Source organism: Musca domestica, unplaced genomic scaffold (genome assembly GCF_030504385.1).
Source record: "Musca domestica strain aabys unplaced genomic scaffold, Musca_domestica.polishedcontigs.V.1.1 36, whole genome shotgun sequence".
Classification (NCBI taxonomy): domain Eukaryota; kingdom Metazoa; phylum Arthropoda; class Insecta; order Diptera; family Muscidae; genus Musca; species Musca domestica.
In genome coordinates this window covers 5,132,082-5,156,269 of record NW_026712318.1, presented here as the reverse complement: position 1 = coordinate 5,156,269, position 24,188 = coordinate 5,132,082, and the positions used below count along the sequence as shown (strand labels likewise).

The 24,188-nt window shown below is 36.9% G+C and overlaps 1 protein-coding gene across 1 annotated transcript; it reads left to right on the top strand.

The window, feature by feature from the left end:
* The first annotated feature begins 20,351 nt into the window (after positions 1 to 20,351).
* LOC101899054 (basic helix-loop-helix neural transcription factor TAP) lies at positions 20,352 to 22,035 on the top strand. Its single transcript, XM_020035143.2, has one exon. It carries the CDS (start codon positions 20,559 to 20,561, stop codon positions 21,999 to 22,001), a length of 1,443 nt encoding a protein of 480 aa, XP_019890702.1. The 5' UTR covers positions 20,352 to 20,558; the 3' UTR covers positions 22,002 to 22,035.
* The last annotated feature ends 2,153 nt before the right edge of the window (positions 22,036 to 24,188 follow it).

The window sequence follows — 24,188 nt, the reverse complement described above, 5'->3', positions numbered from 1 at the left end:
AGTCCATTAACTAAAGAACGTCGGCTGTGTAGACAAACCAGGGAAGGAAAATGCAAAACCTACCAAAATTACTAAAGAAGATCTTTGGTCACAGTCCCCAATAGTAGCCGAATTTTCTAAACCTGGAGTTAGAACCGAATTACCAGAAATCAAACGAAACGTGTGAAGCTGTTACAACCACAACTGTTATCCAATCATGAGGTCAGTTATATGAAACTGCAGTGGTCAGCCGATATTAATACCGCGATTCTTAAGTCAGACCTACTACCTGATGTAAGGGAGCTTGTTCTTCTTCTCTAGCTTACCAGCCAGATGGCCTTAGATACCTTGCAACACGTTTTTAAGTGTCAATTTTTTCAGCTTCTACGATGAGAGACAGCTGACATAATAGCTCATTGGTGATTTAACAGTCTCATCAATCGATAGATCAATCGACTGGAAACCACCTCGAGAGAATTTACAGTGTGGCGCAAAATAAACACAGTCTTTGGCAAGTGTAATATTGAATTACATTGTCCATATCGCTTTCTGGTAGAGAGATGTCTTCTCCGAGACCATCGGAGTATTAAAATCCCTACTCAGTTCAAGGTCCAAAATGTCATGCAGACTTTCAAGAATTACTAACGTTATGTATTTAATGTATTTGAGCTTCATTATAGCAGCAAACAAGACATTAATGTTTCCCATAAACAAAATCGTTTTATTTTACAAACCTTAGCATACTTTTAGGCGCCCATTCCATTTTTCTCTTTACGGCTTTTAAGCAATCATTTACAATTTATTATAACAAATTCCAGGTATATCCATATGTTTTTATGATTTATTTACTTTTATTATACCTTTTTAATATCTCAAAATATTAGTTGCAGATCCCATAAACTGTGCTTTCTTGATCACCGTAAAATTCAAGTCAATTTAACTAAGTGAATGGCTTACTAATTCAGAGCATTTTTAAATTGCAGAGCGAGAGAGCGTTTTAACTAACTTTTTTAAAAAATTTTATACCTTGGTATTTGTAGGTCATAACGAGTCCCTGTGCGTGTGGCAAAACATTGCATGTATAGGTCCACGTTTTGGTATAGCCCCCATATAAAGGTACCTCCCGATATTCGGTATTTTGATTATTTTTGCCACATTTTTTCACGGATTTGTCTAAAAATTGGTATTTGTTGGCCATAATAGTTTCCAGCTCCGGTGACGAAACATTGCATGTATGGGTCCACGATTTGGTACAGCCCCCATATAACGGTATCTCCCGATAATCGGTATTTTGATGGTTTTTACCACATTTTTTCACTGATTTTTCTGAAAATTTGTATTTGTAGGTCATAATGGTTCTAGCTCCTTTGGCGAAACATTGCATGTGTAGGTCCACGATTTGGTATAGCCCCCCATATATACCTCCCGATATTCGGCATTTTAATGGTTTTTGCCACATTTCTTCCTTTACCCTAAGGTGGAGGGTATTAAAAGTTTGGCCCGGCCGAACTTAATGTTTTTTTAATAATTTTTGTATATCTACTGTAAAATTTATTAGTCACAATTATTCGTAATCTATAAATCATTATCTATGACAAATTAAAAATTTTAAATTAAATTCAACTAGACGCCACCTTAACGAATTGTGGCAGGCACACACACAAACTCACCAATACAATGCAAAAAGGACCAACGAATAAAATCCTGTTAAAAATTCATATCACTCAAATGTCCTTGTCATCCTTGTTAGTTAAAGGCCATTGTCATGCGGTGTCATAAAATATTGGCTATTGAGCAAATAATCCTACACCCAAAAATCCGTAAAGTAAATAAAATAAACAATCAATAGATGGATGGATAGAAGGAAGGAATGAATGAATGGATGAATCGGTGGATGGATGGAGAGAATGATAGAAATTTTTATTTGTTGACTTGTCATTTCTGTGTGTCTACTGTTTGCACAAATCGGGATAAAAATCAACTGAAAATCCTGAAAAGGGGGTTGTCTTTTGAGGGTGACGGAAAATTAGGTTGGAGCAAAATTAGGGTAGACGAATTAAATTAAAAATATGTACTTAAAATGTCGGAATTCCAATAAATCTCAATCAGAAATTTTCAAAAAAAAAAAAAAAAATAAAGTAAAATAAAATAAAATAAAAAATTATATTACTTTTGGGTGTAAACGTTCAAAACGACAGTGGCTTTTATTTTTTATACCCTTCACCTTGGAAAGGAGGGTATATTAACTTTGTCATTCCGTTTGGATTTGTCTAAAAATTGGTATTTGTTGGTCATAGTGGGTTCTAACTCCGGTGGGGAAACATAACTCCGGTGGGGAAACATTGCACGTTTTGGTATAGCCCCCAAATAACGTTACCTCCCGATATTCGGTATTTTGATGATTTTGGCCACATTTTTCTATGGATTTGTCTGAAAACTGGTATTTGTTGGTCATAATGGGTTCTAGCTCCGGTGGCGAAACATTGCATGTTTAAGTCCACGTTTTGGTATAGCCCCCATATAGCGGTACCTCCCGATATTCGGTATTTTGATGATTTTTGCCACATTTTTTTACGGATTTGTTTGAGAATTGGTATTTGTGGGTCATAATTGGTTCTAATGTTTCCATTACCCTAAGGTGGAGGGTATTAAAAGTTCGGCTCGGCCGGAACTTAATGTTTTTTTACTTGTTAGTTCTACTTTTATATATGATATTGTTTGTAATTAATTTTTTCGGTTGCACTGTGTTATGTTTAATTTTTTTCGAAATTTCTATCACTCCAGTGAAAAAATCGCTATTTTTCTATCTTTTATATATGGGACACATTTAGGTAGAATTGAAAATTGGCCAAGTAGAGAAATTTATTTTATTTATTTTATTCAAAGATTCACATACACACACATAGACACACACAAACAATGTTTTATCCTAACATACTGCCACCGATGTTCATTCAATGTGGATCTGCAAATAAGTCTGCTTAATCTTTGAATTGGGTAAACACAAATTGGAATTCCCAGTTAGTACGGCCATGTCTGCTGTAACTGTAGGAGGTTGAAAAGATGTTATTTTACAAGGTGGTAGTTAAACACAACAATATTGTGGATAATCATGTGTTGTGTGCTCGTGGTCCTATTGTTCGAACTGCTTTTGAGGGTGGTTAATCGCACCAGAGTCTGGGTAACATTAAAACTGTTTGGAGGAGGCATTTTGCACATTCAATATGCTGTAGGTTCTTTGCCATTCGGCAGCGAAATCATTTGTAAATCACGTACTTTTTTGAGGGGTTACATTGCATTTTTATAATAATTATTCACATTTTTTGCAAGGAAATGTTGATTCATTGCCAGACTAGGGTAGTTGTTTTATTTGGATTTTTTGTTGTTATGCAGACCACAGGCATAAAAAACTTCATTTAGAACCTTTCTTAACATTTTTTCCGTTATGAAGTAAAAATATAAAATTACGTACTAGAACCCTGAATATTGATTAATATCGGGGGGTACTATTTTTATGTTTTATCCGATTTCTACCATCTTTATAGCAGATCTTGGGTTGATGGAAATATTGAGATATACTAATTCTGAATGGGATGAGATCTTGACTTCGTATTTTGTGAGCTGCTGGATATTCAAAGTTTTGCCCCTTTGTGTATAAGGTACCAGAAGGAGTGGACTGATATATTCCATCTTCATAGCAGATCTTTTGTTGGTAGAAATAATGGGATGTGTGATATATGAAGAAAACTGGATCTTTATTTCGCATTTTATTATCGTTTTGGTTATTCAAAACTTTGACCCTTGTGGCGGAGGTACCAGAAGAAATGATCTGATCTCTACCATCAACATAACATATCATGTGTTGATGGAAATGTTGAAATGTATCAAGTCTGAAAGGAATCGGATGTTAATTTCGCGTTTTATGAGCTTTAAAATATTGATCCTTTGTGGGAAAGGTACCAGAAGCAGTGGACCCAATGTCTTCCATCTTCACAACAGACCATGGGTTCATAAAAATATTGTGATGTGGTTAATTTGAAGACAAAAAAATGTATGTATTCTGGATCAGCGTAAAATTCTAAGACGATCAGACGATGCCCGTCTGTCTGTCTGCCCGTCTGTTGTAATTACGTTATCTTTCGAAAGAATTGAGATAGAAGGCTAACATTTGCGTACATGCATAGTTTACCAGTAGGCAGGTTAAGTTCGTAAATGGTCCATGTCGGTTCACGTTTTCGTATAGCACCCATATAACGGTACCTCCCGATATTCGGTATTTTCATGATTTTTGCGACATTATTCATTCGTATTTGAAATTCGTAACGGGTACTAAAGCCTTTATTAAAAAAAAAAAACGTAAGCAGGTCCTTTGTATAGTCGCCATTTTTGAAAATTTTCAAGTTCCTTCCAAATGGTAGAGGGTATTAAAAGTTCGGCCCGGCCGAAGTTGGCTTTACTTTTTTTAAATTTCGACTTTTTGTGAGTGAGGTACCAGAAGAAGCGTAACGATATTATGATATACAGGGTAAGATGAAAAATTTAATGGCCAATTTCAGACTGCTGTCATTTCTAAGCCACTCGTCCGACAGCTGTTAAAATTATTCCAGTGACAGCTCGTTATATTATTTACAAGCGTACAAACGCATTTTGGTGAGAATTTTCCAGAGTTATTCCAAAAGTTATTCGTGATGGAATTCAAGCGTGATAGTGTGATTTCTTTATATTTGGCTGGAAAACCACAAGTGGCTATCGCTAGAGCACTCTAGCATTTAAATGCATTTAAATCTTTTGTGTCTCGTACCATCGCTCGTTACCGTAATACTGGTAGCGTAGACCGACGTCAAGGAAGTGGACGGAAGAAAACAGCAACATCAGCAGAAATGGTTCGAAAATTAAAGAATCAAATTGATCGAAATCCGCGTCGAAGTCGAAAAATGGCTCGTGAGCTGAACATATCGCAATATTCCATTCGGCAAATATTGAAAAATGAGCTCGGAGTAAAGCCATTGAAATTCCAAAAAGTGCAAGAACTTACACCGCAACAGAAAGAAAATTGACTCAAAAGAACTAAAGAGTTGCTTCGCTTGGCCGAAATTGGTGAACTGTCGAATTTGGACTTTTCCGATGAGAAAACATTCGTTGTCCAGCAGTTTGTAAACAAACAAAATGATCGTGTTTACTTGCCAAAGAAGTCAGCTGAAAATGTTCCCCTTTCGGTTGGCCACCAGAACTCAAGCACCGGCCATGGTGATGTTGTGGGCCTACATAACAGGCGATGGTGTCACTCCGCTCGTATTAATCGATCGAAACCGTGGCATAAGAATAGATTCCGAATATTATCGCGAAAATATTCTGGAGGGAGTATTAAAGCCTTGGGCACGCAAACATTTTGGCCGCATACCGTGTACATTCCAACATGACTCAGCATCATCGCACTCAGCACGCGCCACCCAAGAATGGTTACAAAATCAGGTTCCTCGCTTCAGTTCCAGCGCACAATGGCCATTAAAATCTCCGGATACCATTCCGTTGGACTATTGCGCCTGGAGTATTTTGGAAAGCAAGGTTTGCACTAAAAAATACCAAAATACCGCAGAGCAACATTCGGGCAGCGTGGGACGGTTTCATTGGCCGTTTGAAGGCCGTAATTCGTGCAAAAGGTGACTAATTCGAACAAATCTAAACTTATTCTTAAATTTGAAGGTATTTCCGACATTTTTGCTTTCATTCAATAAATTTTTAAAAAAGTAAAAATTATGACGTTTGTTGCAGTTTTTTTATATCACCCTGTATATACCCCTGTAGCCATATGGCTGAGGGTATTATTACTATGTTCCAAGTTCAATATATTGATATAGCCATAATATATAGACATAGCCATAAGAACGAGGATATAATATAGAGGTTCCTAGGGGTTGCGAAAACTATTTCGAAAAATTAATACTCATACCCTGAACGCTGTAGAATGATGGGAAGAATGCTTTGTTTAGTTTCATTTCTAGATTTGGTTTTTTTTCTCTCTAAATTTAACATACCCTTTCCAAATAAAACTTTTTTGTAGTTTTTTTTTTAATTGTTTCATTGCTGCATATTTGCTAAAATTCAATTAAGTACTTTCTTTGTGAAAAAAAACCTTACAACAAATATCTTGAGGCGATTTCTTCCCATAAAAAAGGTAAAACCTGAAATTCTTTACTCCAGATTGAAAGTAAATAATTTATTCATTAGAGTAATTATTCAATAAATAAAATCTACACATTTGCCGAGTGCACGATGCATCCCCCGTATTGAGTTCGTTCAAGCACACAAACGAATTTCCATTTGTTCAATGTCCTTTTCGTCCTTCCGTCCATTGTTTTTTTTTTGGTTCTATGAATTTGGGAAATTTGCCTTGAAGCTAATTGCATTCTAACAAGGCACATCAAATTGAATTCGTAGCGCTCCTTATGTTTGTTTTACACATTCGTTTGTTCCCCTCGTGCTGCAGGAGTTCGTTTTGTGTTTTGTTTACATGGATTTTTGGGGTAGGGATGCCAATGTAGGAAATATATTGGATACAAGTGAGGTAAAAAAACAAAGAGATTTTTTTTTTGAATTTTTTAAAATAATAAATCTTCCGCCGTTTTTATACCCTCCACCATAATATGGAGGGTATATTAAGTTTGTCATTCCGTTGGTAGCACCTCGAAATATACATTTTAGACCCCACAAAGTATATGTATATATTCTTGATCAGCATAAAATTCTATGTCTAATTAGCAATGTCCGACCGTCCGTCCGTTCGTCTGTGGAAATCACTCTAGCTTCCGAACGAAATGAAGTAGGTTGATGAAATGTTACTCAAATGAGTTTTTGGTCTGCGGGACTTTGGGGATTAAAAATGGGCCAGTATAGCCTCCATACAATGATACTTTCATATTTTCGGTATTTTGATGATTTTAGCGACATTATTCACCGGAATTGTTTCTAATTTGGTATTTGAAATTTCTAATAGATTCTACAGCCTAAGGCAGAAAATTGTTTGTGCAGGTCCACGTCTTCGTGTAGCTTCCATATAACGGTACCTTCCGATATTCGGTATTTTGATGATTTTCGCGACATCATTCCCCGGAATTTTTTCAAATTTGGTATTTGATATTTATAATGAATACTACAGCCTACGACAGAAAATTGTCTGTGCAGGTCCACGTCTTCGTATAGCCCCCAAATAACGGTACCTCCGGATATTCAGTATTTTGAAGATTTTAGCGACATTATTCACCGGAATTGTTTCAAATTTGGTATTTGAAGTTTGTAATGGATACTACAGCTTAAGACAGAGAATTGTCTCTGCAGGCCCAGTTCTTCCTTTGGCTTCCATATAATGGTAACCGGTATTTTGATGATTTTAGCGACATTTTTCACCGGAATTGTTTTAATTTCGTATTTGAAGTTCGTAATGGATACTACAGCCTATAACATAATATTGTTTGTGCAGGTCTACGTCTTCGTATATACTTCATATAAGGGTAACACCCGATATTCGGTATTTTGATGATTTTAGCGCCTTAATTCACCGGAATTGTTTCAAATTTCGTATTTGCTATTCACAGCCTGTCTTATATTCGTTATTTTGACGATTTTAGCGGAATTAATCACCAGAATTGATGTGGTGTCCGTTGGAATTGCAGTTTTCGAAAAAGGAAAGTTGTGCTGAATTGTGCTAGGTTTTGCACAAATGTGCCGTTTTTTTTTCGAAATTCGAAAAAAATTCTGAGATATTCGAAAAAACGACAAAAATTCGAAAGTATGCTAGAATTGCAATTTTCGAATTTCGAAAAATTAGGAGTTGTGCTGGGTTGCGCTTAATTTGTGCCGTTTATTTTTTTCTCAGAATCTTTAACCATTTTCGATATTTGGTAAAAACCAGTATTTTCCAGAAAAATCGCTGTAATTTTTTTTAGCAATTCAAATATCGAGATACTTTGAATTTTCCTGAGTTGTGCTCAAGAATTGTGCTCACAGCACAATTTTTCGTCAATACAAAACAAATTTCCACCTTTACTCGTTACGTGCTAAAAATTTAAAAACGTTGGTTCCTCTCCTATCGAGCTAACGATCTCATCACTTGGGCAAAAAAAGTTTTTTGTCATAGAAGTTATTTTTAAAATAACTCCTGGAGGAGAATATCCCAGACAATAACCAAGGGAACTGATGAGGATTGGTGGCTCTTTTCGAAACCTAGATATTCCCTGCCTTACCCCCTGGTAAACATTGCCATCTTTCACAGCTAACAAACAAACGTTGTTTTTTTTTTAACAACAATAATGGGATTAAGCCTTACTATTTTTCAACAACAAAAAAAATCTGTTTTCAAATATCTCAGAACATTTTTCAAATTTCGAAAAAAAATTGGCACAAACCTAGCTTAATTCAGTTTAACTTTCCTTTTTCGTTATTCGAAAATGGCAATTTCACCGGACACCACATCCAGAATTGTTTCTAATTTCGTAATTGAAGTTCGTAATGGGTTCTACAGCCTATGATAAAAAATTCCTTATGTAGGAACATCGTATAGCCCCCACATAAGGGGTTTATTTTTTTATGGATTTTTTTTTGGAAATTTAAAAGTTCTGTCAAAATTAGCTGTTTTTTTTTTACTTATTATCAGTAATATTCCAACATTACATACCTCAAACGTAGGGATAACTTGCTAGTCTTAATCCGCAATTTTCAAAAAATGTGGAATAGGGGAAATTTTCTTCCTCTACCTAGGTTACTTTGCAATGTAAACTTCCAACACGCCAATACACATGCCTTCCTCTAAGTTCATGATTTACTAAGTTTTTCCTTCAATTATTTTTTTTGCGTTGCACAGTGTAATGATCGTTTATGTCCCACTCTGTAATTTTGTATAAAATTTACTTTATTCCAATTCGACATCCCTAAAATAATAGTTTATTGTTGCTGTTATTTCCCTCATCGTCATCCTGTCGTATCGACTTCTTGTCAGTTAAAGAAATGTTGAAATTTGATATTTCACTTCATTATTGTTTGGTTGACGAGCGTATTTCACATGTGAAATGTGATTTTTTTTGTTTTTGCATTCGAATTCGTTGTCCCCTCTGTCGAAGACTTCTCTCCCTTTGCTTCCCTTATTTTCACCCCCATTTGATATGAAAATAATTCATAGTTTACCACCAGTCGTTGTCCTTAGTCATTAAGTCTGCCACTATTTCGTTTGGTGTAAGTGCGTGTTATTAAGGACTGATTCGGCTCGCCAGTCTGCCAGTCCTTTTTCGTTCAGGCGGTGTGTCTGCCTGCTTGACTGCCTGTAGATTTTATGGGATTTTGACTGCACCTGGAATTTGATTTGGTTGTTTTGTTGTTGTTCGCCTTTTACTAAAACATCAGCTATGGCTATGGGATTGTTTGATTTCGTTTGGTGGTCAAGTTGAATTTGTTCTGCCCATGTTCCTCGTGTTAGTTGTGAAATTGATTTTTTCCTAATAAAAACAATTTATTTATTATTAAGATGTTGTTTGTTTTGGAGTTTGGAAGCATGCTTATAATGGCTATGATGTAAAACATGGTATTAATCCATATATCTACCAAGAAATGTGGCAAAACATAGCCCTTAACTTGGACCTTTTTTAAGTATTTATGAAGAAGCTTTGAAAGTATGAAGAAGCTTTGAAAGTTGGAAATAAAGCATCAAATTACGCCAGATTTTGGGCCCTTGGCCTTCGTATAAATCTCCGATACAATGATCTTTGCTGAAGTTGCAAAAATTTTAATGAGGTTCATGAGATGGAAAACAAGTTGTGTTTGTGGACGAACTACATTTTGAACTTTTTGTTAAAGGAGTCACGTATGATCCCGCCTTGGTACAATATGGTCCGGTGCATTTTCTCCCAAGTTAAAAGATCATTTTTAGTAAAGGTTTAAGAAAATTAAATGGCCCAAAAGAGTGGGCTCAGACGTCTTTACAAATATTTTTGGAAATGGACATCAATTTATCCGAACTAGTCCTAGATTATAAAAGTTTTAACGTCGTTTTAAAAGTGTACATTGCAAAGTAACCTAAACAGAAGGGGCAAGATCCTCCATTTTCCACACTTTTGGTGGTTCGGATGAAGATTCCTCGGAATCCATGCATTTTATCAATAGAGAAATATTTTTGTTGAAAATCTTAGCCCTCAAGTGGGTCACCAAAGAGGTCTATTTGGTCCTTGTTATACCCTCTACCATAGTATGGAGGGTATATTAAGTTTGTCATTCCGTTTGTAACACCTCGAAGTATACATTTTCGACCCCACAGCATAAAATTCTATGTCGATGTCCGCCGGCCTGTCCGTCTACCCACCTGTGGAAATCACTCTAGCTTCCGAACGAAATGAAGTAAGTTGATAAAAATTTACTCTAATGTGTGTTAGTCTGCATTACTTTTGGTATTGAAAATGGGCCATGTAGGTCCACATCTTCGTATAGCCCCCATATAACGGTACCTCCCGATATGCGGTATTTTTACGATTTTAGCGACATTATTTACCGAAAATTGTTTCAAAATTGGTATTTGAAGTTTGTAATGGATACTACAGCCTAAAACAGAAAATGGGACTGGTAGGTTCACGTCTTCGTATAGCCCCCATATAACGGTACCCCCCGAATTTCGGTATTTTAATTATTTTAACGGCATTATTTACCGGAACTATTTCAAATTTAGTATTTTAAGTTTTTAATGAATACTACAGCCTATGACAGAAAATTGTCTGTGCAGGTCCACTTCTTCGTATAGTCCACATATAACGGTACCTCCCGATATGCGGTATTTTGATGATTTTAGCGACATTATTTACCGAAATTGTTTCAAAATTCAGTATTTATTTAGGTTCCGTGTATTTTCCCACTTGTTTTATGCAAATAATACACCAACCGCTATAAGTTTGTCTAATTTGGTTTGGCAATACTATCAAGTTTCGATTAAAATAAAGTCTGGTATGTAAGAACCAATTCGGAAATAAAGCTTTCTCCAATGTAGCAATAATATTTGATACGAGATTCACATTAAGATACAGCTCTTAAAAATTAATTTCAACCGATTTTAAAGTTCAACCGTTCTAAAATCATGAATGCCCCAATACAAACGTATTTTTCCTATAGAACTGCTTAATATGTATAGAGGTGTAGGGAAATATATGGTCGGCCTCATTTGTTTTTCACAATTGTGTTTTCCTTACTGATTTTTTAGTCATATTATATCATTGATAGCAGTAAACAGTTTTAATGCGAAATCTATGATTATACCCTCAGCCATATGACTACAGAGGGTATATATCATTTGATACGACCAAAACGTGCCTAGTCGAAATAACGGTTTTAGACCCTAGGTCTCTTTGGACCAAATCCGTTTCAGAACATTTGGAGTCGATCTAGCGATATCCGTCCGTCCGTCTGTGTGTTTGCCTGGTGCGCACGATAACTCTCGAAGAGATTATCCGATTTGATCCAAAGTTTGTAGATCGTAATATTATTGTCAAATTTAGATCGAGTTCAGAGATGGACCACTCCTTCTGGTACCTCCCACACAAAACGTCAAAATTTTCAAAGAAAATAATTTATTGCACAGAAAAAGAAAGGATAATCCGATTTTGCTCCAACTTTGCAAATCCTAATATTTTCATCAGTGTTAGGTCAGGTGCGAAAATGGACAATATCGGTTCACTCCATCAGGTACCTCCCCCACAAAGGGTCAAAATTTGAAATAATTACAACTCTTATAAAATGTGATGTAAGATGCCGATTGTCTTCAGATTTCACACATTTCAATAATTTTATTAACCTCTCCCTCTGGTACCTCCCACACAAAATGTCGAAAATTTCAAAAAATACAATTTCTGCACAGGAAAAGAAATGATAATCCGATTTTGCTTCAAGTTTGCAAATCGTAATATTTCTATCAGTGCTACGTCAGGTGTGAAAATGGTCAATATCGGTCCACTCCATCAAGTACCTCCCCCACAAAGCGTCAAAATTTTAATAAATAATTACAACCTTTATAAAATGTGATATAACAGTCCGATTGTCTTGAAATTCCACACATCCCAATATTTTTATCAACCCAAGGTCTGGTGTTATGATGGAATATGTCGGTCCGTTCCTTCTGGTACCTCCCATACAAAAGGTCGAAATTTTCAAAAAATATATTTTGCACAGAAAGAGAAACGATAATCCGATTTAGCTTCAAGTTTGCAAATCGTAATATTTCTATCAGTGCTACGTCAGGTGTGAAAATGGACAATATCGGTACACTCCATCAAGTAACCCCCCCCCCCCCAAAGGGTATAAATTTTGAATAATTGTAACTCTTATAAAATGTGGTGTAAGGATCCGATTGTCTTAAAATTTCACACATCCCAATATTTTTATAAACCTAAGATATATTGTTAAGATGGAATATTTTGGTCTACCCCTTCTGGTACCTTTCCCTCCTAGGCTCAAAGAAAGCGAAATAAGCATAAAATTTTGCTAACACAAGATCTGTTGTGCAGATGATCTATATCTATGAACCCCTTCTGGGTCACAATTTTCAACACTTTTATCTGTCATAACTTGCGAAACAAGTCAGCGATTCTTATATATATTTAGATATAAATATCTCTCTCTTTGCCAGAAACCTGAGATGAATATGAAATTTAGGATTTTCCATAAATTGGATGTAAATGTTTGATTTCCCAATATTTTTATATGTATTAGATGAAACATGAAAATGGAATATTTCAATCGACTATATCTGGTAGGTCACGCACATGTTAACATTTTCTAAAAATTATCATATATGTCATGTAAAGTTAAGGAAGTTACCAATATAGTCTAAACCTGACACATCGCAATATTTATATTATATTTATTTAGGTCTGATACGAAATGTCCAATATTGGACCATTCCATCGGAACCTACTCCATAAGGGGTTAAACATTTGACTAATCATAACAGGAGTCAAAATGTTTTTAAATAATCGTACATGGCTGAGGGTATACATCTGTCGACAAAACCGACAAATACTCTTTAACTAGTTATACCCTACAACACTATGTGTTGGGGGTATTATAAGTTTGATTGGGCCAAAAATTATGTAACACCTCGAAATATTTGTTTCCCACATAGGAAAGTATACATGGGTCTTCCTAGCTCGCCGAGACGAGTCGATCTAGCTATGTATGTCCGTCCGTCCGTCTGTCCGTCTGTCCATGATAATTTGTAATCAAGGTACAGGTCGCAATTATGAACCGATCCTCACGAAATTGAAAATGGAGGTGGGGTTAGGGTCAGAATAGAACCCTATTGTTTTTGGAGATGATCGCACGATATTTAGGGGTTGAAATGGAAATGGAAAAACAGAAAATTTTCCTGATTTTGCAGTTGCTCTATAGGCCACAATTATGAACCAATCGACGCGAAAATTTACATGGAGTTAGAGTTTGATACTGGGCAGAAACCTACCAATTTGAGCGGCCATCGGACAATATTAGCGGGTAAAATAGACCCTAACTTTTATGTTAGAAAATAGGAAAAATTCCACAAAACCGCGAATATTTTTAATTCCAGCCAAATCACAAATACATTAAAAGATCACTTCTGACCATTACAGTGATGCTAATAGTCAAGAAATAGGATATATAGCAAAATAGGTACAATTTATATGTAAAAGAATTGTTCTTTTTTATTCTGCTTATAAATCAAGAACCGTTGGGCCGATTTTCACAATTCCCATCAATTCGGAATGGTCTCTTGCCAGAAAAGAATAAAATCTGAGAAAATCGCAGGATAACATACCAATAAAAAAGTTATATCTTTTGTTTAATTTTTTTCCATATTTGTCATATTTTTTTATCGTATGCGATTTTTTCAATTTAACTTACAATTTTGGAATTTTAAATTTTTTAAATTTTTACACCCCCCAACACTACGTTTTGAGGGTATTACATATATGTCGCAATTATCGTCCGCTCCTCACGAAATTTTGCATGGGCCGGAATTGAAGCCTATAGTTCTTAGAATGTGTATTTAGAGGTTTAAGTGGCTAAAAAAATTTAAATTTTTCTAATTTTGTAGTCGTTCTATAGGCCACAATTGAAAACTAATCGACTAATAATTCTCCGGGTCAAAAACCTAAGGGTAACCGTTAAGCAGGACTCTTTAGCATTATTTCAAAAACGAAATCTTTAAAAATGGATGGATGGAAAATGGATAGTGTTGTAGGGTATCACATGTTCGGCCCCGCACGACTATAGCCTTTGCTTACTTGTTATACCCTACACCACAAGGTGGTCAGGGTATTATGTCTTTATGAATTTGTTTGTAGCAGGCAGAAGGAGACGAGATAGACCCGTAGTTCCTTTTGATGATCTGCATAGAATCACATTCTGAGTCGATTTATGCATGTCCGTCCGTCCGTCTGTCCGTCTGTCCATGTATTTTTGTAAACAAAGTACAGGTCGCATTTATTGCCCGATCCAGATGAAATTTTGCAAAGATCTTTTGTTTGGCCCAAGGACGAACCCTATTGAAATTGGAGATAATCGGTCAAAATTTAAATATAGCTCCCATATATATCTTCGTCCGATTTGCATTTTATTGTGCACCAAACGTGTAATATCAGCCCGAATTGTATGGAATTTTGCATATACAGAGAGCTATGGCTCTCATATATATTGTTCATCCGATTTGTTATTTTTGTCCACCGCCACCGTAATATGCACTATGCAACAACAATATTTGGGGAAATATATCAAATACAGCTCAGAAATACATTTGCTAAATTTTATCGAAATCGGTTCAGATTTGGATATAGCTCCCATATATAACTTCGTCCGATTTAACTTTTATTGTGCACCAAACGTCTAATATTTGTCCAAATGGGATGGAATTTGGCACTTACGACCGAATTGAGTCTAGAAGCTAGTATGTCAAATTTGGTGAAGATCGGTTCAGATATAGTTATAGCTTCTATATATATTATTCATCCGATTTGTTATATTTGTTACCCACAACCGTAATATGCACTCCGTAACAACGATATTCAGGGAAATATATCAAATACAGCTCAGAAATATCTTTGCCAAATTTTATAGAGATCGGTTCAGATTTGGATATAGCTTTGAACTTTAAATTATAATTATAATCATAGCGTGTATGATTGAATTCTCCCATAAAAACTTTTAATTGTTATGTGGAGCTCCACTTAATTAGCAAAGTTTAGGGTATCACATGGTCGGCCCCGCACGACTATAGACTTTGCTTACTTGTTTTTCAAATACCTTTCTCCGGTTTTAAAGCTCTTAGTGCCGAATCGCAGGAAAATCAGTTGACTGTAATTGATAAAATAGTTATATCCTATTCTCTGTGTTCCAATCTTATTGATCCAAAATATCTTAATATCTTATTAATCCATAAGACTTAACTGTGTAGCTCAGAAATAAAAAAAACATTTTTGCTAATGGATTCAAATTTGGTAGGATAAAGAAAAAAATGTTGTTCAAAATAAAAATTCCCAAGGGTGATAGTTTTTTAAAGCACTCACACATGTGAGAAAAAAATTGACCTCTTGAAATTCTGTAAAAAAAATAAATCCTAAAGCGCTTACGAAACTATCTCTCTGAAATACAAACTTCTTTATTAGACACACGTGACAAATACCCATTTATGATTCTTTCCGAACAGTTTAACAACATAATTTGTGGTCAAAAAGCCCAACTGATACCCACTGCCAAACAACTGTTCGGATAATATGTTATTCTTCCTCAGAATTGTTTATGAATAATCAAACAAATTATTCAAGTGCGGACACACGTTTGGTTAGTAATACCAGTTAAAGGACTACTCCCACCACACACACCAAAGGAAGGAAGAAAGTGTTAACACGCTTCGAATATCACTTACCACGCCGGGCTGTCAACACAAATGCATTGCGCTTAGCACGTGACTCTCTCACTGGTAAACCATTGGCGTTGTGGGGGTGGGTGTTTCGTGGGTGCTTTTTGCTGTCTATGTCGATAGCTTTGCTTAGCCGCCAAATTTCTTTTTTGCGGCATACCGCTGACGTGTGCCGGTGTTTAGTGTAGTAAAACGCTTTTAAGCGGTATCATCAAGCGAACAATAACACTTCAAGTGGCCACCGACCGCCGTTATGGCTTTTGATCATGTAATTAAGTTATTATGATATGTTTGAATAATTTTCCAGTTGGCGCCTCCGGATGACACGTGTGGGTATTTTGTTTGTTGTCACATCTGTTGTCACTTGCCGCACTTAATTGTTGTTGTTGTTGTTGTGCGTAAAAAAGTGTGAAATCCTATGGTGATCTATTTGATTATAATTTCTTCCATTTTTCTTTTTTTCTATGGATTGTTATTTTTAAAAGCGTGGAATCGGGATGGATGGAAGAATAAAAATCTTCAAGTATGATTTAATTGGCTTATGGTATAGCAGATTTATATTAAATGTAAAAAAAATCACTTATCGAGCGTGAGAAATAGTTTGACGATAATTTAGTTTTTTATTTTATTATACAAGATCGTGGGAAAATATTAGGTCTAAATTATAGGGAAAATATCAAATATAACAATTAATATATACAATTATTATCACCTTTCCTGGTATTATTGTTTTTATGCCATCCACCAAAGTATTGGGGGAATATTAAGTTTGTCATTCCGTTTTTATACCCTACACCACAAGGTGGTCAGGGTATTATGTCTTTGTGCATTTGTTTGTAACAGGCAAAAGGAAACGAGATAGACGCATAGTTCCTTTTGATGATCTGCATAGAATCACATTCTGAGTCGATTTATGCATGTCCGTCCGTCCGTCTGTCCGTCTGTCCATGTATTTTTGTAAACAAAGTACAGTTCGTATTTATTGCCCTATCCTGATGAAATTTTGCACAAAATCATTTGTTTGGGCTAAGGACGAACCCTATTGGGTCGATCAAAATTTAGATATAGCTCCCATATATATCTTCGTCCGATTTGCCTTTTATTGTGCACCAAACGTGTAATATCAGTCCGAATAGTATGGAATTTTGCACGTACGATCAGATTGGACCTGAAAATAAGTATGCCAAATTTGATCGAAATCGGTGCAGATATGGCTATAGCTCCCATATATATTGTTCATCCGATTTGTTATTGTTATCCTCCGCAGCCGTAATATGCACTCTGTAACAACAATATTTGGGGAAATATATCAAATACAGCTCAGAAATACCTTTGCTAAATTTTATCGAGATCGGTTCAGATTTGGATATAGCTCCCATATATAACTTCGTCCGATTTACCTTTGATTGTGCACCAAACGTCTAATATTTGCCCAAATGGGATGAAATTTGGCACTTACGACCGAATTGAGTCTAGAAGCTAGTATGTCAAATTTGGTGATGATCGGTTCAGATATAGCTATAGCTCCCATATATACTGTTCACCCGATTTGTTATATTTGTTACCCACAGCCGTAATATACACTCAGTAACAACGATATTCAGGGAAATATATCAAATACAGCTCAGAAATAAGTTTGCTGAAAATGGCATAAAACTGTCTATGCAAGTTCACGTCGTCGTACAGACCCCCCTGAATCGGTACCTACCTATATTCTGTATTTTGATGATTTTAACGACATTATTCACCGTAATTATTGTTTATTTGAAGTTCCTGATAGGTAATATAGCCTATGACATAAAATTGTCTATGCAGGTTCACGTCTTCTTATAGTCCCCTATATCGGTACCACCCAATATTCGGAATTTTAATGATATTAGCTTCATTAATCACGGGAATGGAATGGTTTAAAATTTCGTATTTGCACTTCGAAATGGGTACTACTACCTATGACAGTAATTTGTCTATGCAGGTCCATGTATTCGTAAAGCCGATACAGGGTGAGATGAAAAAATTGCAACCAATTTCAGACTGCTGTCATTTCTAAGCCACTCGTCCAACAGCAGTTAAAACGATTCCAGTGACCCATCATTATATTGTTTACAAGAGTACAAAAGCATTTTGGTGAGAATTTTCCAGAAAAAAAAGTTATTCGTGATGGAATTCAAGCGTGATAGTGTGATTTCTTATATTTGGCTGGAAAACTACAAGTGGCTATCGTCAGAGCACTACAGCATTTAAATGTGAACAAATTTTTGGTGTCTCGTACCATTGCTCGTTACCGTGATAATTGTAGCGTAGCCCGACGTCAAGGAAGTGGACCGAAAATAAAACAGCAACATCAGCAGAAATGGCTCGAAAAGTAAAGAAGCGACTTGATCGAAACCCGCGTCGCAGTGGCCGAAAATTGGCTCGTGAGCTGAACATATCGCAATATTCCATTCGGCAAATATTGAAAAATGAGCTCGGGGTAAAGCCATTGAAATTCCAAAAGGAGCAAGAACTTACACTGCAACTGCCGAATTTGGGTTTCTCCGATGAGAAAACATTCATTGTCCAGCAGTTTGTAAACAAACAAAATGATCGTGTTTACTTGCCAAAGAGGTCAGCTAAAAATGTGCACCTTCGGTTGGTCACCAGAACTCAAGCGTCGGCCATGGTGATGGTGTGGGCCGCTATAACAGCTGATGGTTGCTCTCCGCTCGTATTAATCGACCGTGGCATCAGAATAAATGCCGAATATTATCGCGAAAATACTCTGGAGGGTGTATTAAAGCCTTGGGCACGCAAACCTTTTGGCTGCAGACCTTGGACATTCCTACAAGACTCAGCAACATCGCACTCAGCACGCGCCTCCCAAGAATGGTTCCCAAAATGAGGTTCCTCGCTTCATTTCCAGCCCACAATGGCAACCAAAATCTCTGGATACCAATCCGTTGGGCTAATGTGTCTGGAATGTTTTGGAAAGCAAGGTTGGCACTAAAAAATACTCAAGTGTCGATCACTTCAAGCAAGCGCTTCGCCGGGAATGGGCCAAAATACCGCAGAGCAAAATTCGGTCAGCGTGTTACGGTTTCATTGGCCGTTTTAATGCCATAATTCGTGCCAATGGTGACCAATTCGAACAAATCTAAACGTATTCAAAAATTTGATGCTATTTCCGACATTTTTTGCTTTAATTCAATAAAATTTAAAGGAAAGTAAAAATTATGCCGTTTGTCTTTGTTGCAGTTTTTTTATCTCACCCTGTATATTGGTATTGGTCTACCATGTAATCCCCAATTTTTCCCCATTATTTTAGTTTTTACATATCTGTAAGGGCCTACAGAAAATTTATCTGTATTGTCCTACTAAGATGTTCTTGAAATTTGGCAATAAAATCATAAAAAAATTCAGGATCTCCTTTGATTTTTTTGTTGTCCAAATTAAAAAATCTGCTCCCCGAATAATTATGTCCAGATAATGATGCTACACTTCAGTTCCTATGCCAAATTGTAATTGGTGTAAACAAACAGGTTGGCAGTTAGTTTAAACAAATGTTCAGATTTTGCCACAGATTTTCAACAGGTTCTGGCCGACTGAAATCGAATTCTTTTGTTTTTTAAATGTTAACAAATGGCTGCGGTATATTAGCCCATCGACATATTGCCCCCGAAGAAACGCACCAGAAGGCCATTGTGTGTCAGAGGGCCAACAATTCAGGACAACAATTAAAAAAAAAAAAACAACAAAAAGATGCAATTTTGTGGTTAACTGATATCAGACTCCGGCCATAACACTTAGGATGGATGGTAGACAAAATAAGCACATGTAGTCGGAGATGGGAGGGGGATGACTCGCTAAGAGGATGTACAGCATACTAAGCGAACTTTGGAACAATAAGTCCATTTGATGAACGAGCAGAAGAGCTGGGTCGGTGGTTATAAAAAAATGAAAGCGAAAACAAATAAGGAAATCGCTAAACTTGACATGGCTAGCAGGAAAGCGGCACAACAATAATCACCCACCACCACCACTACGTGTTTGGGTAGATAAGGGAGTCAAATCGAAACGGCAATGATTGTCATGATGATGACGATAATAATTATAAGCCTCAGGGCGACATTGCCAATGCTCTCCGAGCGAGAGCATTTTAATTCCAGTCTGGTCTAATTGGAAGGGAAGAAAAACTCTTTGATCGCTGGCACGGTGCGTAGAACAACATTGCTTCCGATTGGTGGTTCGACGCCAGTGGATGAGTGCAGAGATTATAGTTCCAGTTGAGTAACAACGAGCACAACCCTTAACTGAGAACAACAACAACAATAGCGCGAGGAACCGGTAGAAGGGCGAGAGGATTTGAAATGGCGCCCTTGTCACGACCACTGCCAATATTTTGGGGGTTGGTCAAGTGATTTACGCAAGGCAAGGTCGATATAAAATCTAACAGCGCGATGCAGTGTGCGTTTAGTTGGTACAAAAGCGTGTTACGGGCAACAACAGCAGCAAAGCGAGACTAGAAAAAATAATAACAACAAAAAATGTCACAACAACAAAGCGTGGAGTAAAAATAAAGGAACACGAAACTAAAACGAGCGAAAAGTGAAAAGGCGAAAGAAGACGAAAAAAATTTAAAAAATAACCGTTATAACCGAAAAAGAGTGTAAACGAAGCATTCGCCAAAATGTCGTGTTATAGTGGTTACGAGGATCGTTCTTTCGACTTTGAGGAGGATGATAACTCCTCCTTTGACAGTGGCTATGAAAAAAGTTTCGAAACTGAATTCAATTGCAAACGGCGCAAGCTTGTGTTCGACAATGCCATGGATTATAACAACACAACGGCCGGCAGTGGTGCAACAATGCCGCTGAATATCTCCTCCAGTGGGGGTTATATGCCCACAACATCGTTGAATTTGCCCATGGGCATTTCGGGACTCTTCGATAGTAACAGTAATCACAGTACCAGAAGTGGAAAAACTCTTGTCGAACATATCATCAGCAAAGCCCCGCCCGAGGAGTTGGAATTCGCCCCTAAATTGGGAAGCCAAACATCCACGCCCACCAAGCGGGTGACCAGCAGTGGGGAGAGCAGCGATGAAAAACCAACTGAACCAAGACCCAAACGTAAATATGCCGTCGGTCAGAATCGCATGACCCGTTCGCGCAGTCCCAGCCAAATAATGCGCATTAAAAAGTTTCGGCGCGTCAAGGCCAACGATCGCGAAAGGAATCGTATGCACATGCTCAACGATGCCCTGGAACGTTTGCGTGTCACCCTGCCACAGCTGCCCGAGGAGACGAAGCTGACAAAAATCGAAATTCTACGTTTTGCCTATAATTACATTTTTGCCTTGGTCCAGGTACTGGAGAGTGGCGGTACGCTCAACTTGGATTTGGAGAAATTGCAGAACTTTACTCTTAGCGGAGAGCGTATAACGAAAGAGTTGTTTGATGCTCTCTTTGTAAATCCCCAACCGGGCGTCTGGGGTATGTTGGGTTCCGGGATGTTGGGTCCGAGTTTTATGGGTTATGGTCGGGTGCCACAACATCCCATGCATCCACATCATCCTCATATGGCGTTTAATGCCGGCCCACCGCCGCCTGGACCACCTGGTTATGTTCCAACGGCGAATTACAATATACACAACAACGCACCGCCATGTCCTAGTGGCCCACCTCCAGCGGCACCTGGTTTCACATCCCAGGAGTTCTTTAGCAGCATGCGCCACTATACCCAACAACAACAACAACAGGAGGCCCAAGCGCAGACGCCAACGGATCATAAACCAGATTCGAATTTCTGCCAACAAAAATATGATCTCTTTAAGGATACCTTTGAGGCAGCTGCTCAGCTCAATGGTAAAACAACACCACCCTCGCCACCATCCACAGCAAACTCCAGTGCATCGACTCTCAATTGTCCAGGATATGCGGGTTATGATACGGCAACCCACACAACGCAACACCTAAACGTTAATCAAACAGCTGCAGCGTATGGACCGCAATCTACGAATTTCCATCAAAATAGCAGTTATTTCTCGCAGACACCACCATGGAAAGATTTCAATGAACAGGTAATGAATACGGGACCCCCCAAGGGCTATGTTGCCTATCCAACGGCTTAGAGCGTTGTTGAGGGAGGATAACGCTCATTAGAAGACTTCAGTCGGGGGATAATTAATAATCCTTTAAGCGAAAATTTTTTTTCTGCCATCGAAAATTTCGAAAAATGGGGTTTCTCAAACCATCCGAAAATAGGCGTGATATATAGGATATAAGGTAGGTTAAGTATCAAAAATAACATTTCAATTAGGGATATTATTACGAATTGCTTGATATCGGAATTATTTGCAAATTTTACAAGAATACCCAAATTCGAATTTTTTTTTTTTGGATGTCTTTCACTCATACTACAGGGTGAGATAAAAAAACTCCAACAATGTCAAACGCCATAATTTTTACATTTTTTTTTTAAATTTTATTGAATGAAAGGAGAAAATGTCGGAAATAGCATAAAATTTTAGAATAAGTCTAGATTTGTTCGAATTGGTCACCTTTGGCACGAATTATGGCCTTAAAACGGCCAATGAAACCGTCACACGCTGCCCGAATATTGCTCTGCGATATTTTGGCCCATTTCCGGCGAAGCGCTTACTTGAGGTGATCGACACTTTGGTATTTTTTAATACCAAAATACTCCAGATACAATAGTCCAACGGATTGGTATCCGGAGATTTTGGTGGCCATTGTGCGCTGGAAATGAAGCGAGGAAGCTCATTTTGTAATGTTTGAGTGTCCAAGGCTTTAATACACCCTCCAGAATATTTTCGCGATAATATTCAGCATTTATTCTGATGCCACGGTCGATTAATACGAGCGGAGAGTGACCATCGGCTGTTATGGCGGCCCACACCATCACCATGGCCAGCGCTTGAGTTCTGGTGGCCAACCGAAGGTGCACATTTTTAGCTGACCTCTTTGGCAAGTAAACACTATAATTTTGTTTGTTTACAAACTGCTGGACAACGAATGTTTTCTCATCGGAGACGGAGAATACCAAATTCGGCAGTTCAGCACTTTCGGTCAAGCGAAGCAACTCTTTAGCTCTTTTGACTTTATTTTCTTTCTGTTTCGGTGTAAGTTCTTGCACTTTTTGGAATTTCAATGGCTTTACCCTGAGCTCATTTTTCAATATTTGCCAAATGGAATATTGCGATATGTTCAGCTCACGAGCCATTTTTCGGCCACTGCGACGCGGGTCGCTATTTTCTTCCCTCCACTTCCTTGATGTGAATTCCATCACGAATACGCATACGCTTGTAATCAATAGAATGAGCTGTCACTGGAATAATTTTAACATGTGTCCGGCGAGTGGCTTAGAAATGACAGCAGTCTGCAGTTCGTTTCAGTTTTTTCATCTCACCCTGTTTGTTTACATTATAGTTTTTGCCGGGTTTATCTGGTCCCCTTTATGAGGATTCATGGAATTGGCAATTTAAACCTACTGGTTTACTAAATCCGGCAGAAATCCGGTAAACCGTAAAGATACAATTATATTTCCCCTTTAAAAGAAATTTTTAAATTATTTTAAAAATTTCAAAACGTTTCCGAAATTATTTTAAAATTTTCAAAATGTTGCCGAAATTTTTGAAAATTTTGAAAAAAAATTAAATTCCTATCTTCTTGATTGGTTAAGTCTGGAGTATTCTTCCATTGGAATATTATTCTCTATTAAAGAGAGCAATATTCTTCAAAACGATACCTATAGCTTTGCAATATTTGATGATCGCTACCAATATCAAAATTTCATTCCGGCAAATATTCCGATAACAATCAATTCAATTTTTTCAAACTTTTTCTTTTATTCTAAAATGGCTTGGTTGTAGGTATACTGCTTGAAAATCAAAATAGTTGTGTTATTCAGTATTTTCAGGTCTATATGTGCAACCAACCTGTTTTCCAAAAAATATATATATTTTATACAACTCTCTTAGATATTTGACAAAACCTAAAATCAAGAAGCGTTTATTAAATCCCCTAAAAGAGTTGTATAAATTTTAAACAATATTAAATAATTTTTTTAAATGATCTATCTAATTTGAAAAAAAAAAATAAAATAAATCATTTTTTAAATTAGCGACATCATTTTCTTTCTATTTTTAAATACAAAAAGTTTTCAGAATAATGTTGAAATTTGCTTAATTCTACAACTGCAAGAATATGAAAATTGTTACTATGATAAGCGATTTTTTCTTTATAATACTGAAAAAATGTTAAAATAGTAAATTCTTGCAGGTTCTGGAACACACAGC